Here is a 16557-nt window from a genome sequence, read left to right on the forward strand (position 1 = left end):
AGTATTTTAAACTACATATACAAATACTGTAATATATAGCAACAAAAATATGTAATAAAAACTGTGTTGTATATTTTGTACTAGAGGACAAGACAACTGTTTGTATAGGTGGCCATACACTCGTTAGATTAGCAGCAGATAATCAGCAGATAGATTTCTGATCAATCTGATGTGTTTAGGAACATTTTTTACTAGGAACCGTTTCAGTTTGAAATCTATTGAAAATCGATCTGATGGCATTTTTTTGCCATCAGATTTCCATTAGGGCCATTGCAAAATAATATCTCAACAGATTGACCTAGATTTCCCAGCCTGCCAGTTCGATTGAAATCGATCGAAATTGGCCGCAAATCGGTCGATTGGTCAATCGATTTGCAATCGATCGACCAATGTTGATCGATCGATTGGCCAAAAATCGGCTGAGTGTATGGGCCTCTTATCTATGAAATGTTGTAACTCAAGTAAGTAGGGGGCCGTCTGTAACAATTCTGAAGAAGAATGTTGTGTTTGCATGTTATCAGTGCCACATGATAAGAGATAAAAATTTGGCATCACATAAGGGGTACATGTATGAGTGCACAAATGTAATTGGTGTTGTATAACATTACATAGAACCATAATAAATGTCTTCTATCAACAGTAGTCAAAACAAAGCAAAACAGACCTGTGCTCATGACTCATGTACGATAAGCACCTGACTAGTTGACCTGTTTTGACTGGAAAGACAGAGCATGCTGGGAACTGCAGTTCAGAGAGTCTGATTTTGATTCTGAACTAGTGAAACTATTACTTTGACATAGTTGCTTTAGACCATTTATTCTTTTTTTTTCTTTTAGCGTTCTTGTTAAAGATGTAGATGCCTCTATCAAGCAATGTCCTGTTTGTCATATATATATTGAGAGGAATGAAGGCTGTGCACAAATGATGTGTAAAAACTGCAAACACACTTTCTGCTGGTACTGCTTGCAGAACCTTGATGTAAGTGACAACATTTAACATTTGTGACTGGAATGTTTTACAAACATAACATTATAAGGATACATTGTAAATTGTTAAAATACACTTACGCTTGTTACCACAAATATAATTTTTGAAAACTAAAATCATTTCCCATTGTGGAATTCCTGCAAAGCTTTTTTTATTTACCGGTCTCTGAATCTCATTGCATTGTGGGAAATAGCTGTTTAAAGCTGTTTCCAACTGCCTAAAAAGCAAGCAGCAGCCTACTTCCAGTGACATCACCTGCCAGCAGTAAAAATGTCACCAAGTGATAAATGTCAGAATGTAAATCAGGGAGAGGTAAGCTTCTACAATGGGCAAACACTGACTAAATCATTTATACATAATTCTTGTAAAAATGAAGCCATTTTTTTTATTACATTATTTCTTACTGGAGATCCTCTTTAAAGGGAAGGTTCAGGGTGGCTGTTAAAAAAATAAAAATGCCCATCTACTTACCTGGGGCTTCCTCCAGCCCGTGGCAGCCAGGACGTGCCCTCGGCGCCGCTCCGCAGGCTCCCGGTCCCCTCCGGTGGCCGACCCGACCTGGCCAGGCCGGCTGCCAGGTCGGGCTCTTCTGCGTTTCAAAATGCGCCTCACGGGGGCGCGCTGACGTCATCGGACGTCCTCCGGGCTGTACTGCGCAGGCGCAGTAGTTCTGCGCCTGCGCAGTACAGCCCGGAGGACGTCCGATGACGTCAGCGCGCCCCCGTGAGGCGCATGGTTGAAACTGAAGCTTAAAGGAACATCTCATAGTAAACAGAAATCTAAAGCTGTGAACTTTTGTTATGCAATAATATGTTCATGTAAAGAACACAATGTGCTAATTCTTGATCATTTTATGAGTTGGTTTACATTTTTAGAAAAGCAATCCATTTATGACAAAAATCTTGTTCTTACTAAATTATTAAATTGAAGAACTTACAAAAGTCATTTTTTTTTTGCTACTTTGGATTACAATATCATGTCTGACCCAAAGTTGTTATTATTATTATTATTATTATTGATTTATAAAGCGCCAACATATTCCGTGGCGCTGTACAAAGAAGAAGATGTAAGAAACAAACATGGGGTACATAATAATACAGACAATGGTGTACACCAATATACAAGATACATAATTAGTGACAAAATACAAAGAATGATACAAAATATAGAATTAGTAATGACAGTGATAAAAGTAACATGATGAATAAAATGTATAATGATTTCCAAGACACAAAAGGGGGAGAGAGCCCTGCCCTTGCGAGCTTACAATCTAAAGGTAATGGGGGGAAACAAGAGGAGGGGTAGTATGCAACAAATATATAGAGGCAGTGTGTTTTAGGATACCTAGTGCAATTTGGTCTTGGGACAAAGGGAAGTGGCCTAAGCTAGTGCATATGCTTGTCGGAACAAATGTGTTTTTGGAGAGCGTTTAAAGGTAACAAAGGTTGGCGAGTGGCGGATGTGTTGTGGAGGGCATTCCAGAGGAGGGGTGAAGCGCGTGCAAAATCTTGTAAACGTGAATGTGAGGAGGTGATTCTAGAGGACAACGGAAGATAATGTGCAGATCAGAGATTGCGATTGGGTTTGTATCTGGAAATTAGTGATGATATGTACCGGGGAGAGAGATTGTGGAGAGCTTTGTAGGTTAGGGTTAGGAGTTTGAACTGAATCCTCTGGTTAATTGGCAGCCAGTGAAGAGCTTGACAAAGAGGGTCGGCAGAGGAAGATCGAGAAGAAAGATGAATGAGACGAGCAGCTGAGTTCAGTACCGACTGGAGTGGGGTCAGTCTGTTAGAAGGTAGTCCACAAAGTAGTATGTTGCAGTAGTCCAGACGAGAAATTATAAGAGCATGTATTAACATTTTAGTTGTGTCTTGAGTGAGAAAAGGACGGATGCAAGATATGTTTTTGAGTTGGAGATGGCAGGAGCTGGTTATGGATTGAACATGAGGAATAAAAGAGAGAGATCAGTCGAATATTACCCCCAAGCACCAAGCTTTGAGAACTGAAGTTATGGGGGTGTTATTAACATTTATTGTTACTTTAGGCAGAGAGGTGGACAGAGACGGGGGAGAAATTATTAGTTCTGTTTTACTCCTATTAAGTTTTAGGAAGCGAGAGGAAATGAAGGAGGATATTGCAGACAAGCAGTCAGGAACACGTTTGAGGAGGGAGTTAAGGTCTGGGGCAGAGAGGTACAGTTGGATTTGCACTTTAAGACTGAATGGCGATGTTATGGCAGATGGGTGACATTTGTTATTATTGCTTAATAACTAAACGTACAGCATGTTAAGTAAAGATCTAACAATTTCCCTGTAAATTATTAACTTTATTACAACTTTCTCTTGACTTTGGAGCAGGCTGGCTCTTCCTAACCTTGCTAAGTAAAATTCAGTTTATTTGAGCAGCAGTCTTATGACTAAGACTAAAGCAAGGGATATATTGTAGACAAAACATGTTACTTCAAGTTAAAGAGCACCTGTAATTACCTAACTTTGTGAAGTAAATCAGTGTATATAAAAAGTTATAAAATATAGCAAGTTCAGGAACACATACAAATGTGATAAGGTAAATGTATTTGCGTCTCAAAAAGCATGGTGTACAGAAAGTATGCATATTTGAAAAAGCTCTTACTAAAGTGGGAAATGATCTTCTAACTACTAAATCCAAAAGCTATTATTCCATACTCCTTCTTGATCTGTCATTGGCGTTTGATACTGTTGGCCATACCTTACTCCTACAAATACTTTCTTTTGTAGGTATAAAGGGCCACGTTCTTTCTATGATATCTTTCTATCTCTTTGGAAAGTCTTTCACTGTCTCTTACTTGGATCACATCTCCTCTCCACATCCTTTGTCTTTGGGGGTACTTCAAGGCTCTGTCCTCAGCCCCCTCTTCTTTTCCATCTACATGCTGTAACGATTGTGAGATATCTCCGTGTTCAGCGCACAAGGCGTGCGCTGACACGGCGGAAATCCTCCACAAGCGTATGAAGGGGGGAACCCAGCTTTGGTGCAAGCACCAGTAGAGGGCAATTCCCACCGGCAGATGGCGCTGTGGAGTGCAGACGAGCACAACCGCTGCACGGCCACAGATGCCAGATGGGGATTGTACAGATCAAGACAATGTGGGGCTGAACAGCCCTTGAAGAGAGAAAGCACAGGTACAGGATGAATGTGTGTTCACCAATCTAGTCGCGACCCTGCGACGGTGAACACACATCAGCAGAAACAAAAGTAGGAACGCGATCGCGAGAAGGGCGATCGCCAGAAGTGACACAAGACAGATCAGAACAGAACACGAGAGGAGCAAAGGCACAGCAAACGACAATGAGAAGTAGCGAAATTAACAAACGCTAACTAAACGCGAACACGGCACTCATTCGCAACAGCGAACGCGTTTAGCACAACAGAGACAAGCACGCCTAACTAACCACCGACAGACAAACACGAAACAGAGAACGCAAGCGCTTGCTTAACGGTTACCTCACCGAGCCTACAGCAAGAATTCGTATCAGACAAGACAGACAAACGGAAAACAGGAATAAGCTAGGAAGGATCCACAGCCGCTACCGCTAGGGGCTAGTGCGATCCAAGCAAGACAGGCAGATGAGATAGCTGGTAGCAACCGCTGCTCCAGCTATACTCCAAGAAAACAGAACAGAAGGATCCACAGCACTAGCGCAAGGCTAGTGCGATCCAGGCAAGACAGATCAGAAGGATCCACAGCACTACCGCTAGAGGCTAGTGCGATCCAGGAAAACAGAACAGAAAGGATCCACAGCACTAGCGCAAGGCTAGTGCGATCCAGGCAAGCCAGATCAGAAGGGGCTACCGGTAGCAACCGCTGCCCCAGTTAGCACCCAGACAAACAGAACGATTTCCTGTCGACCACCTCTGGGACAGGACAATCGCAACAGACAGACAAAACAGATATGCAATCTAACTGCACTAGGAAACTGCCTAGTACAATTCCAAGATTTACTCTAAGATAACTTTAACAAGAAATAGCATGGCTGACACTCTAGGAGTGTTTCAACAAACCCAGAAGGAATGACCAGCAAAAGATTGTGGGTGATCCCAGCCTTTATACTGCCAGCAGCTAGATGATTTGCATAACCAATGTATGAAAATCCCTCAGCAGCAGAGCAGGTCTGGAACTTGCAAGACAAAGCCAGGTCTCTTATCCAGAGACCTGCATCCCTCAGACACAAGGAATGGTCAAACAGCTGTCTGCCTGTGCAGCCAGCTGAGCGGATCCTTACAAATGCATGGTCATGGCAACTTAATCAACTCATTTGGTTTTCAATACCACTTATATGCAGATGATACACAACTGTACCTCTTGGCCCCAGAGCATAACCACCCTGCGACCGCCTAATGCAGGATGGCGGCTGCAGAGGGGCTTCCTCGTACCTCAGTCACGCCATATGGTGTGATCTAGTGAGGAGCAAGATTAGACGGGAGCTTGCATGAGCGCCCGTCAGTAAACAGCTGGCTGCAGTGATCAGCCTGCCAGCCCACGAACGGAGCTGGCCGGCTGATTTTTTTCATTTATAGGGAGAAATATGATCTACCGTAGCGCTGTACAGAGGACTGCCTGTCACTTAACTGTCCCACGGAAGAAATCTAATCCCTGCCATAGACATGTCTATGTATGTATCATGTACTGTATGTAATGTAGTCTAGGGTCAATTTAGGGGAGAGGGAGGGAAATAATTTTTTTTTTTAATTTAGGTCTTTTTTTAAATAAATAAATAATAAATAAATAAAAACACGCAGCAGCAAATAAATATCACCAAAATTATTTTTTGAGAAGAAAAGGGGGTAAAATTCATTTGGTGCTGAGTTGTATGACCAAGCAATAAACCATTAAAGTTGTGCAGTGCCGAATTGCACAAAATGGGCTGGTCACTAGGGGGTATAAAGCTCTGGTCCTCAAGAGGTTAATTACCTCTACACACGTTTCTGATTGCTTGTCTTTTATATCCTCTTTCATGACCTCTCACTTCCTAAAACTTATTATAAGTAAAACAGAACTTAGCAGTTTCCACTGTCTCTGTCCACCTCTGATATAACCATATATGTGTATATGTGTGTGTGTGTCTGATATAACAGTAAATGTTAATAACACCCGACTAACTTCAGTTCCAAAAGCACAATCAGTTCCAATCAGTTCAGTTCCAATTCCTGACAATCACTCCCTAACCAGCTCCTGTCTCTTCCAACTCAAGAACATACCTCGCGTCTGACCTTTTCTCACTCAGGACACTACTAAAATGTTACTATGTTACTACATGCTCTCATAATATCTTGGAAACAAGTAGGGTACGGGATATCATAAACCTCTTATTGGCCTGTCTCACCCATAAATGTACAAAGATGCAAACAAATTGGGTATAGGGAGCACAAGGCTGGTTATAAAAGATAATACAAAATCTTTATTAGATAAAGCTGCATATAGTGTAACACATACAAACCCCCTTTAAAAACAAGCAACTATGTCTGGCTTTGCAAAGCATCTGAAATGGTCCAGAAAACGTCCCTTCTGGAGTGCACTCCTATTCAAAAAAGGACTGACATGTCAGAGCATTTTGATCTTCAGGCCCATATGTACAGTATGCCAGGTTGGGCAGTAACCCATTGGTAGCACGAAGTCCTGCACCTTGAAGATTGCACCACCCGTGTGCTAAGGTATATAATGCACGCCTCTATGTGTGAACATATACGCTCTCATTACAGACACCTATATGCGTGTCTAACCTCTTACTCCTTACTGCCCGCACTGGATAGACCAGAGACTCACGTGACCCGTCAGGACAGAGATCGCCCGCATGGAGGAAGCACCTCTATTTCAGCAGCGCCCATGGATTGGGGTCGCCCGTTGGCTTGGACTTGGGCAGATTGAATAGTCCCATCTGGTGTGCGGCGAAGGAGGAGGAAGAGAAGCGGAGGCAACGGGGAGCAAACAGCGCGGAGCGCGCTTCCGGGTAACGCCGTTACGCAAAGCCAGACATAGTTGCTTGTTTTTAAAGGGGGTTTGTATGTGTTACACTATATGCAGCTTTATCTAATAAAGATTTTGTATTATCTTTTATAACCAGCCTTGTGCTCCCTATACCCAATTTGTTTGCATCTCATAATATCTTGTTTAGGAACATAGACAGGTTAATGAAATTTCCTTATTGTGTTTCACACATCGCCTGAAGTTCACTTAACAAGTATCTCTTGTTTTAGATCTACATAAGGTGACAATGGGCTTGATGCACGAAGGGCTGGTAAATTTGCTGTGCACACGCAGCGCACAGCAATTTTACTGGTACTAACACCAGTGGAGCAGCATGCGTTACGCCATTAGCAACATATCGCTCTGTATCTCAATAGTCCAGAACTTTGAACTGATCTCATTCTGAATTTGATCTTCCACAACCACTGAAGGGTGTAACACTTATGAATAGCATGATCCTGGGGAGGAAATTTGTCTAATTGGGCAGCATTTTGACATTCTTCACTCAGAGGTATACTTACTTTTCTTGCCAGCAGTTTAGACATTAATGGCGGAGTTATTTTGATGGGACGCAAAATTTACACTGTTATACAAGCTGTACATTGACTACATCATATCAAAGTTTCATATCTTCAATTCTGTCCTGTAAAAATAAAAGATTTACAAAATTGTGAGCAGTGAACTCACATTTGTGAGGTACTGTATCTAAGCTTCAGTTGTGTTGATAAACTTATTTCTAACATTTCAAGAGCAAAGTTCTTAGAATGGTAACTGATTACAGGGCCATACTCTTTTCTGTGACGCCTACTTACCTAGATCCTGCGCCAAAAAAGCCTACTAATTATACCAGCAAGTGCAGCTTTAAATGAAAGGAATCTCATTTTCATTTGTGTAAAAACATATGTTTATTTTTTAGTTCTAAACCAAATAAAATATATAACCAAAATGAACAAAAATCTACTGTATGTGCATTTCGTATAAATACACATTGTGAGTGTGTAAGTTGGCATGACTTATTTTTGTTATTACTTTTATGTCCGTATTCCTTTTCTTGCACTATATTTATTGCTTTTGTGCGTTTTGGGTCTTTTAAAGGTTTTATATAGATAGAAAAGCTTTGTGAGTTAACCCAATTGTGTATAGTTATTTTTTGATGGAAGTGTAGGACATTCCTTCTGGGTAAACCTACTAATAGCAAATACCGTGTAATTTTATAGTACAGGCTATAAATGACAGCAATAAATGTAACATTTCTAAAGCTAATATTTTTACAGTGGAGCCACCTATAAAGTTAAGGGTTTCATAAAACTATCATGCTTTGTCATAGGACAGATTAAAACCGAGCGTTTGCAGTCAATTCCCTAAAATGTAGCACGGTCTGCCAGCTAGTGCAAGCAAACATAATTGATTGCCTAATACCAGGCATAGTTGGAAGAACTTCAAATTTCCATGAAACAGTGAAACTAGAAAGCCATGATTCCTGTTTACAAAAAAAGTATTTAGTTTAACCCATTACCTCTCACCCATTGCACATCAACCTCATATGTGAACAAAGTAAAGTATTGTGCTTTTAATATGAGCACCATTGAGAGGGTCTTACTCAGCTCTGGAATAAAACTTTGAAGACCACTGCATTGTATTTTTAAATCAGTATCTCGCAGTATGACAACAATTCTATGTCAGTCTGTTAAATGACTACACAATTACATCTTATTCTACTTTATGATGTACTGATTAGGTCATCATCTAAATCAAATACTGAGGAGAAGTATAAAAAAAACCACTGCTGTAATCAACACTTTCCTACTGCAATGGGAATTGAATTGCCCGTTGAATGGCAAGACTGCTATTAAGTACATCAAAAGGTAATTGGGTATTTCCACGGCAACCTAGGTCTGGACCTGGGTTGTAGGTGCTGAATCTCAGTTCTCCGGGGGACATGATCTGACGAAGTTCTTGGAAGATAGGAAGCTCGTATAGTGAAAGGAAACATTGTTATGCTACAGACAGCCAGATCAATTCTCACACGAGTCATCTCTCCCCAGGATGTAGAGCACGCCAGCTTCCATTAATCCCAGTTCCCCCAAGAATCTAGCAAGGGGAGACACCATGCCAGCTCGGGTCTTTAACTGAATTTTATCCAGCAGTGGATCAAGTAGCATGTTATAATCTCCCAACCACACCATATGTATATGTATTTTATCCTGAAGGTGTTTCACTATTAGTTGGAAGGTGGGGGGGGGGGGCATAAATTGTCACCACCACATACTAAAGAGCCTGAAAATGGCTGTGAAGAATAATAAAACGGCCATTCAAGTCTAGGTACGATTTTATCAAAGTAAGTGGATCTTTTGCATGAATTAATATAGCTACTCCCCTCGAATATGAGGTATATGAGGAGTGGAAAGCATGGGTCTGCTTTCTCCTATTAAGTATGTGTGTGGTCTGAGGGATAAGGCGAGTCTCTTGCAGACAATAAATAGTGGGCCCCTGTTTCTGCAGATACTGTATGTCTAAATAGCTTGCTGCTTGATTGGATCTGAGAGCCCTCGCATTCCAGCTCACGCAGCACAGACTACCCGTAAATAGTATCTAACGGCAAAAGAAAACATTGCATTGATAAATACATAGAATCAGCATTGTTTATAATAGGAATATAATGCCTGAAAAAACACACTGCTTTAAAGTGGACCTGAACTCTTGCACAGGACAGAAGGAAAACGTAGAGAAATGCACCCTGTATGTATTTAGAGAGTTTAGCCTGTTTAATTCCCCTCTCATCTGTGTCTAATCACAAGTTGTAATTTGATCCTCCCCTGTGTCACATGACCGCCTATGGCAGATAAACCCATTTGAAAGTACAGGCTGTAAACAACATGTCTGCTTCCATGAATCAGGTAGTAGAATCTGTGCATATTTATTTTAGGATTTGTATCAGCTGTAACAAATGCATGTTTTTTTGTTTAGAGCAGAGAGGAGTTCTGAGTTCAGGTCCACTTTAAATATCAGCATATACATACCTTCAGTAAAGAAAAGTGTTAACCAAAAACTAGAAAATGCACACATAACAGATAACCAACCTCCCACAACGTGTGGGATTTGTGAATCAACCAATTTAAATGAACCAAAGTGTGCAAGTAAAGGCTGCACTGTCTCACCCACCTCCGGCCAGTAGTTGGCAGTCCGGACAAAGCACCAGTTCAAAGTATAGAGAGACACAACAGTCACAAAAGAACAACGTCCGAGTTCTCATCCTTGGTAATAGTGAATTTAAAAATAACTATTCACCATGCCAAAATGGGTGAAAGGACAGGCACAGGTCTAGCTTCACTGGCACAAGGATACAGTGAGCAACGGAAGCACACAATAACTAAGTCAAGTAATAGGCACTGGGAGCAGAAAACTACAACCCGGCAAAGTGTGAAAATGAATCTGACCTCAGAGGGATGGCCCCAAACTTATTTGATTGTCATTCAAGAACTGTGAACAAGGCTGACATCAAGTGACCTTCAAACAAAGTGGCAAACTGAGACTGGGGTGAAGTGCACCGCAAGAACAGTTTGTAACCGGTTCCTACTGGCAGGGCTGAAGTCATGTGAGCCAGAAAAAAAATCTTCATCAGTGAGTTGAAAAGTAGGCTCAGGGTGAGGTTTGCTAAAGACCATAGGAATTGGACTGTAGATGATTGGAGTATGGTTATCTACTCTGATGAATATAGTTTTCTACTGTGGACAACACTTTGTCATCTTATGGTGAATGATCTGGAGAAATCTAAAACCCACAGTGTTTTGCATCAACTTTAAAATATGGAGGAGGTTTTGGGGGATGCTTCTGCAAGGCTAGAATAGGCCAGATGTATTTGTGAAGAGCACTTGAATGAAGCCACATACAAGGCTATGCTAGAAAAAAAATTTGCTTCCTTGTGCTATGACTATGTTCTTCCATTCAGAGGATCGATATGTTCAGCAGGACATTGCTCCATACCATGCAGCCAGAAGTATCAAGGTCTGGATGGAGGATCACCAAGTCAAGAAACTGTCATAGCCGGCCCAGCCCCATATTCAGATTTGAACCCTATCGAAAACCTCTGTAATGACTTAAAGAGGGGTGGATGGTCACAAACCATCAAGCAAACCCTTGCTGTTTTTTTTTTTTGTTTTTGTTTTTTTTGTGAAGAACTGGTTGAAAGCATGCCAAAAGTAATGAAAGCTGTGACTGCAAATTGGTGTTATTCCACCAAATACTGATTTCTAGATGTTCTTTAGTCAACAAGTTTGAGTGAACAAGGGATTTTTTTTTTTCAATCACGTATGCAAACGCTGTATGATTTCACTTATTTTGATGTACTCTCATTTCCTTTAAAATAATTCTCTAAAGAAAAATATTATTATTTGGAATTTAGGAACAATATTCTCAGCAGTTCTTAAAAATTAAGGCAAAGCTGTTCAGTTTAATTCTTGCACCTATAAAGGATAAAACCTGAGAAACTAAGAATGGTACAGGTAGTATCCTAGCCTTATGTCTCACCAGTGCACAGCAATACAGATCTCTCAACCTCCCTGCATTTTGTAGAACGTAGAGGGCTTTGAGATCTCCCCTCCTTGATGGGATATTCTAGCGCTGTCACAAATTTTTCTTCACAAAACATTGTGTTTAGCTAGTGAATTAAAATCTACTAGCAAATGCATTTAAAGTGGTCTGAAACTCTGACATAACATTCAATAAAAATGTGTTTTCCTACTTTTTATTACTCATACAGTTATCATATTTGCTTTTGTGCATAAGTAATATTGTATGTTTACAAATTACAAGTTTCCAAAGTGTAGTTAATCGTGCCCTAAAAGCTGTCATTGCATTTTATTCAAACTGCTTTTTATTATATATTAACTTCTTCTAATGAGCTTTTCTGAATGTGTGTGTGTGTGTGTGTGTGTGTGTGTGTGTGTGTGTGTGTGTCTGAAGCACAGAGAGCTCCTTTTCACCTGTTACACTGTGTTTACACATTTTAACAACATTGTAATTTAAACAAAAATACTGTTATTTACAGTTTGGATGCGAATTTGAAGCTGAATAGCAGGACAAAGTGCTTTGTTTAACCATTTCAGTGATGTTCTGCTAAAAAAAATTCTGGGATAGTAGCTTTCAAGCTGTGATGAATCTTTTAGAGCAAAGTAGAAATGCTGGCTTTCAGACCACTTTAAAAATGACAGGCTGAACTGTGGTTTTAATACTAGTACGTATTATATTTTTAACATTGCTACTCTGACAAGATAGGGAAGTGTTTGTTTATGTTGGTTAGAAGTAGGACAGTGTTGACATTTAGGTAGTATGTTCCGGTTCAGAGTCATAAATGTTCGCTTGCAACAAAAACAGAGTAATCAAGGCTGGTGATGGCAGGTGTCTGATAACAAGAGGTATTATGCTTGCTTTATATTGATTGTGTACACTGCTTTATGAACTGTCTGCTTCCTTATTTGGGCTTAAAGAGACCCCGTAACAAAAATTGCATCCTGTTTTTTATCATCCTACAAGTTCCAAAAGCTATTCTAATGTGTTCTAGCTTACTGCAGCACTTACTAGTATCACAGTCTCTGTAATAAATCAATGTATCTTTCCCCTGTCAGACTTGTCAGCCTGTGTCTGGAAGGCTGCCAAGTTCTTCAGTGTTGTGGTTCTGCTATGAACTCCCCCTTCCAGGCCCCTCTATGCACACTGCCTGTGTATTATTTAGATTAGAGCAGCATCTCTCTTCTCTCTTATCTTTTACAAGCTGGATAAATTGTCCTCTGAGCTTGCTAGGCTTTCACATACTGAAGAATTACAGACAAGGGCAAAGCTGTTTGCAGGAAGAAACAAGCAGCCTGAAACTTCAGTGCATGAGAACTGCAGGGGGAAAGAAACACACAAATGATCTCTTGAGATTCAAAAGGAAGGCTGTATACAGCCTGCTTGTGTATGGATGTATTTTCTATGTGTGGACATACTGTACATCAACCTACTTCCTGTTTTGGTGGCCATTTTGTTTGTTTATAAACAAACTTTTTAAAACTGTTTTTAACCACGTTTAATGCGGCGAGGAGCGGCGAAATTGTGTCAGAGGGTAATAGGAGATGTCCCCTAACGCACTGGTATGTTTACTTTTGTGCGATTTTTAACAATACAGATTCTCTTTAAAGCAAAGTGCTCATGGCCATCTGTAATGACAAGTTCAAAATTCACAAATCCATATTTTATTTAAATCTTACACATGTTTTGAAGTCATGTCCTTATTCAGGCGTGTGTGAGTATATATATTTATGACATCAGTTCCCTGTCTCCTACCATATAACGATAACCCCCAAGAGTTCAATTTTTGGGGATGACATGATCTCCCACTGTGCATTTCTCTGTTTCCTTTCCTTTCCCCCTACTGGCCTAACGGTATTTATGAATTAGCTTGTCTCTCAAAGGACAACTATGCTGCTTGATCTCTGCAGTAAATAGTAGCAGGGATTGCCTGAAGCTGGGCTCAGCAAGCTATGGCTCACCAAGACTTTATTACAGGCCCTCAAACTGTGACTTCAAATTTATGCCTCAAAAATTTCTCTCAGCTGATGTGCAGAACCGATCAACAGTTACAGCCAATGTTTAGTTGAGGTTATTGCTGAACAAGGTAGTCATGCCAACTACCGGGAGCACAATTCACTTTTGCCATACATAAATATTTTTTTGGATAATATGTTTGTTAAAAAAATGAACAAATATAATATTTTTTGTTTCATTTAATTGACTTGTTTCATATTTAGGTGACATTCCTATAAAAATGATATAGGGCTTGCAAACTGTATGTGGAAGATGTGTAATATATAAAGACAACTGTAATAGTAACCAGTGAGGCTAAGTTCACAGTGGGACATTAAAGTTGCGCGTTAAAACAGCATTTAACGCAGAATAACTCACTGCAATGAAAAATCAATGCCCTGTTCACAGTGCACACGTTGCGTTGGTGTCTAACGCTGCACGTTAAGTAAAAGTACTGCATGCAGTGCGTTATACACGTTATTAGCTGCGTTGGACTGTTTGCACATGCTCAGTAATGACTTGGAAGCATACTTTTCATTGCCTGTATTTTTTACTGTATCTGCTGTATGCGACGGTAACGCTGCGTTGCCACTTTTTGGGCGCGTTGCGTTGTAAGCTTGCGGTGCGACTTTAACGTGGCATCAAAACGCAACGTCCCACTGTGAATCTAGCCTGAATCCTTCTGCTTTAGTTGTTTGTTCCTCATGCTGTAGATTGCATCCTTTATGCATTGGTTTCCTGGCCAGGTACATTTTCTGAGTCTTAGCCATGATGGGCACTCCATTAAACTAAAAAGCTGTATGTAGTTAATCAAAAAATAGATAATAACATGCGCTGATTAAAAGCAAAATTGTTTTGCTTTTTATTCAAAATAGTTAAAATATCTTAAAACACAATACACATATATTGCAATTATCTATGCGGATAAATCACGTTTCCACACGCTCACACACACCATAGAAGGGCCCTTCTATCTAATCATCTCTCCCCAATAGTATAAGCTTCTTACAGAATGTTCCTTCCCAAAGAGTTAATGCTCCATATAATCCCTCTGTTATAATGTAGGATGTAGTCGATTCCTGAAGTTCCTTTCAATATGGACACCGTAGTTTAGAGTTAAAATTTCAACCAGTTCAGTCTCTATTAGACAATATTCATGCAGACTCACGTGTCCAGTAATATAGATGGTCAGCGGCAACCTCTCACAGGAGTAACATCATCTATTTGGATTCCTCCGCTCTGACCTTCCTTGCTAATGCGGAATGTCTCTGCCCGCTGCCTCTCTCAGCGTCTCTCTGCATCTTCCTGCGTCTTCCTGCGGCATACGTAGGTTCCGTCTGACAGGCTCAGAACCCCGCTCACCGCACTTCCGCTTAGCTGATACGGCTAGTGTATCAGGTTGGGTGACGTCATCAGTAAGCCTCTGGACCTTTGTTTACAAGCGGCTGCTGCGCGCTTACACAGCCTGCTCAATCCTGGGCTCCTTAGCAGATATTATTTGCATTAAAGTGACCTCTACGCATTTCAGCCAATAACGTTGGCCCTCATCAGGAGGATTTGATAATGCAAGAGCGGTCGGTCAGTTCACCTCTACTTGTAGCTCAGTGTCGCCATTTCACTCCACCCATATGCAAATTCTCAATTAGATCCTTGATTCTTAAAGTTAAATACTCCAATTGTACATTACTTTTAATGTCAATAGGGAAAGTTAACATTACTTTTACTATAATCCTAAAATACCACATCAACGCTATTCCTTACACCTATACATTCATACTAATAATCATAAAAATATATAAAAATTACTTAACCTCCTTGCCGGTTTTCCCGACCTGAGCTCGGGGTAGAAAAAAGCAGCTGCTATCGGTGATCCCGAGCTCAGGTCAGGTAGGCATTGCAGAGCTTTACCTGTAGTTGTGGAGTCCCGCGCGCGATCTCGCTGCGCAGCAGGACTCCAGCCTCTCTCCCCGGCAGTGTGGGGTCTTTCCCTGGCCGCCGGGATCCCCCATGTCCCCGCTATTCTTCCGGGGACCCGGCAGCCAGTTGGAGCAGCGCAGCCGTGGTGGTGGCAGCAGAGCGGTGGTGGCAGCGTGACGTCATCGGGGGCGGGGCTAACATTGAAAACGAACTTCTCTATATTAGAGAAATATAGAGAAGTTCGTTTATATGTATATTAGCGCCATCTTGTGGGCAAAGAGAAAACTGCAGCCCAGGAGCTCAGGAAGGTAATTTTTTTTTTATTTTGCTGCAGATCTCCCTGCCAGAATGATTTTTTTTCAGGTTTTAGGGTCTGAAAGAGTGAACAAAAATTGCACCGCTTTTAGACCCTAAAATCTGGAAAGAATCAGACCGCCAAGGAGGTTAAAAAAGGCAAAAGATTCCATTTCGCTATTCAGACCTTTCGGGGCTAATGTATCTAGTTGATAAATCCATTTTGACTCATTTCTTGACATCTTACCTATATAATCACCGCCCCTCTTACCAGGTTGGATAATCTCTAAGCCATAAAAAATAGTTCCCCTTAAAAGACCATCGTGTTTCTCTTTATAATGTTTGGACAATGGGTGTCCCTCATTTTTCTTTACTATGTTGTTAAAATGTTCACCAACCCTCCTCTGCAGGGACCTCTTAGTTCTCCCCACATACCTTTTTTGGCAGGGGCATTGAATACAGTAGATCACACCATTCGTTGTGCAAGTAATGGAGTCTCTGATCTTATAAGTTTTTAAATCTGGTCCCTCCACTTCCAAAATATCCTTCCTGGATTCCCTGTTCTCCTACAATTTAAACAAAAGCCACACCTAACAAACCCACCCCCTCCATGTTCCCGTGGTCTGTTCACCCCATAGTTATGTTCATTAGCTGCCGTGGCTATCGATAATCCGATATTTGGTGCCCTCTTAAAGATTAATTCTGGTTTCTCAGGGATCAGTTCACCCAAAAATTTTTCCTCCTTTAATACATCCCAGTGTGACAAATCCTCAGACAAAGCCTTAGTCACC

The 16557-nt window shown here is 40.9% G+C and overlaps 1 protein-coding gene across 1 annotated transcript in view; it reads left to right on the forward strand.

Moving 5' to 3' along the window:
• RNF144B (ring finger protein 144B) overlaps nucleotides 1-16557 on the forward strand; it is a 106243-nt gene that overhangs the window by 74586 nt on the left and 15100 nt on the right. Inside the window, exon 6 of the mRNA XM_068236962.1 lies at nucleotides 837-978. Coding sequence (XP_068093063.1) covers nucleotides 837-978 — 142 coding nt within the window. The remainder of the gene's footprint in view (nucleotides 1-836; nucleotides 979-16557) is intronic.

Source organism: Hyperolius riggenbachi, chromosome 5 (genome assembly GCF_040937935.1).
Source record: "Hyperolius riggenbachi isolate aHypRig1 chromosome 5, aHypRig1.pri, whole genome shotgun sequence".
Taxonomy (NCBI): Eukaryota; Metazoa; Chordata; class Amphibia; order Anura; family Hyperoliidae; genus Hyperolius; species Hyperolius riggenbachi.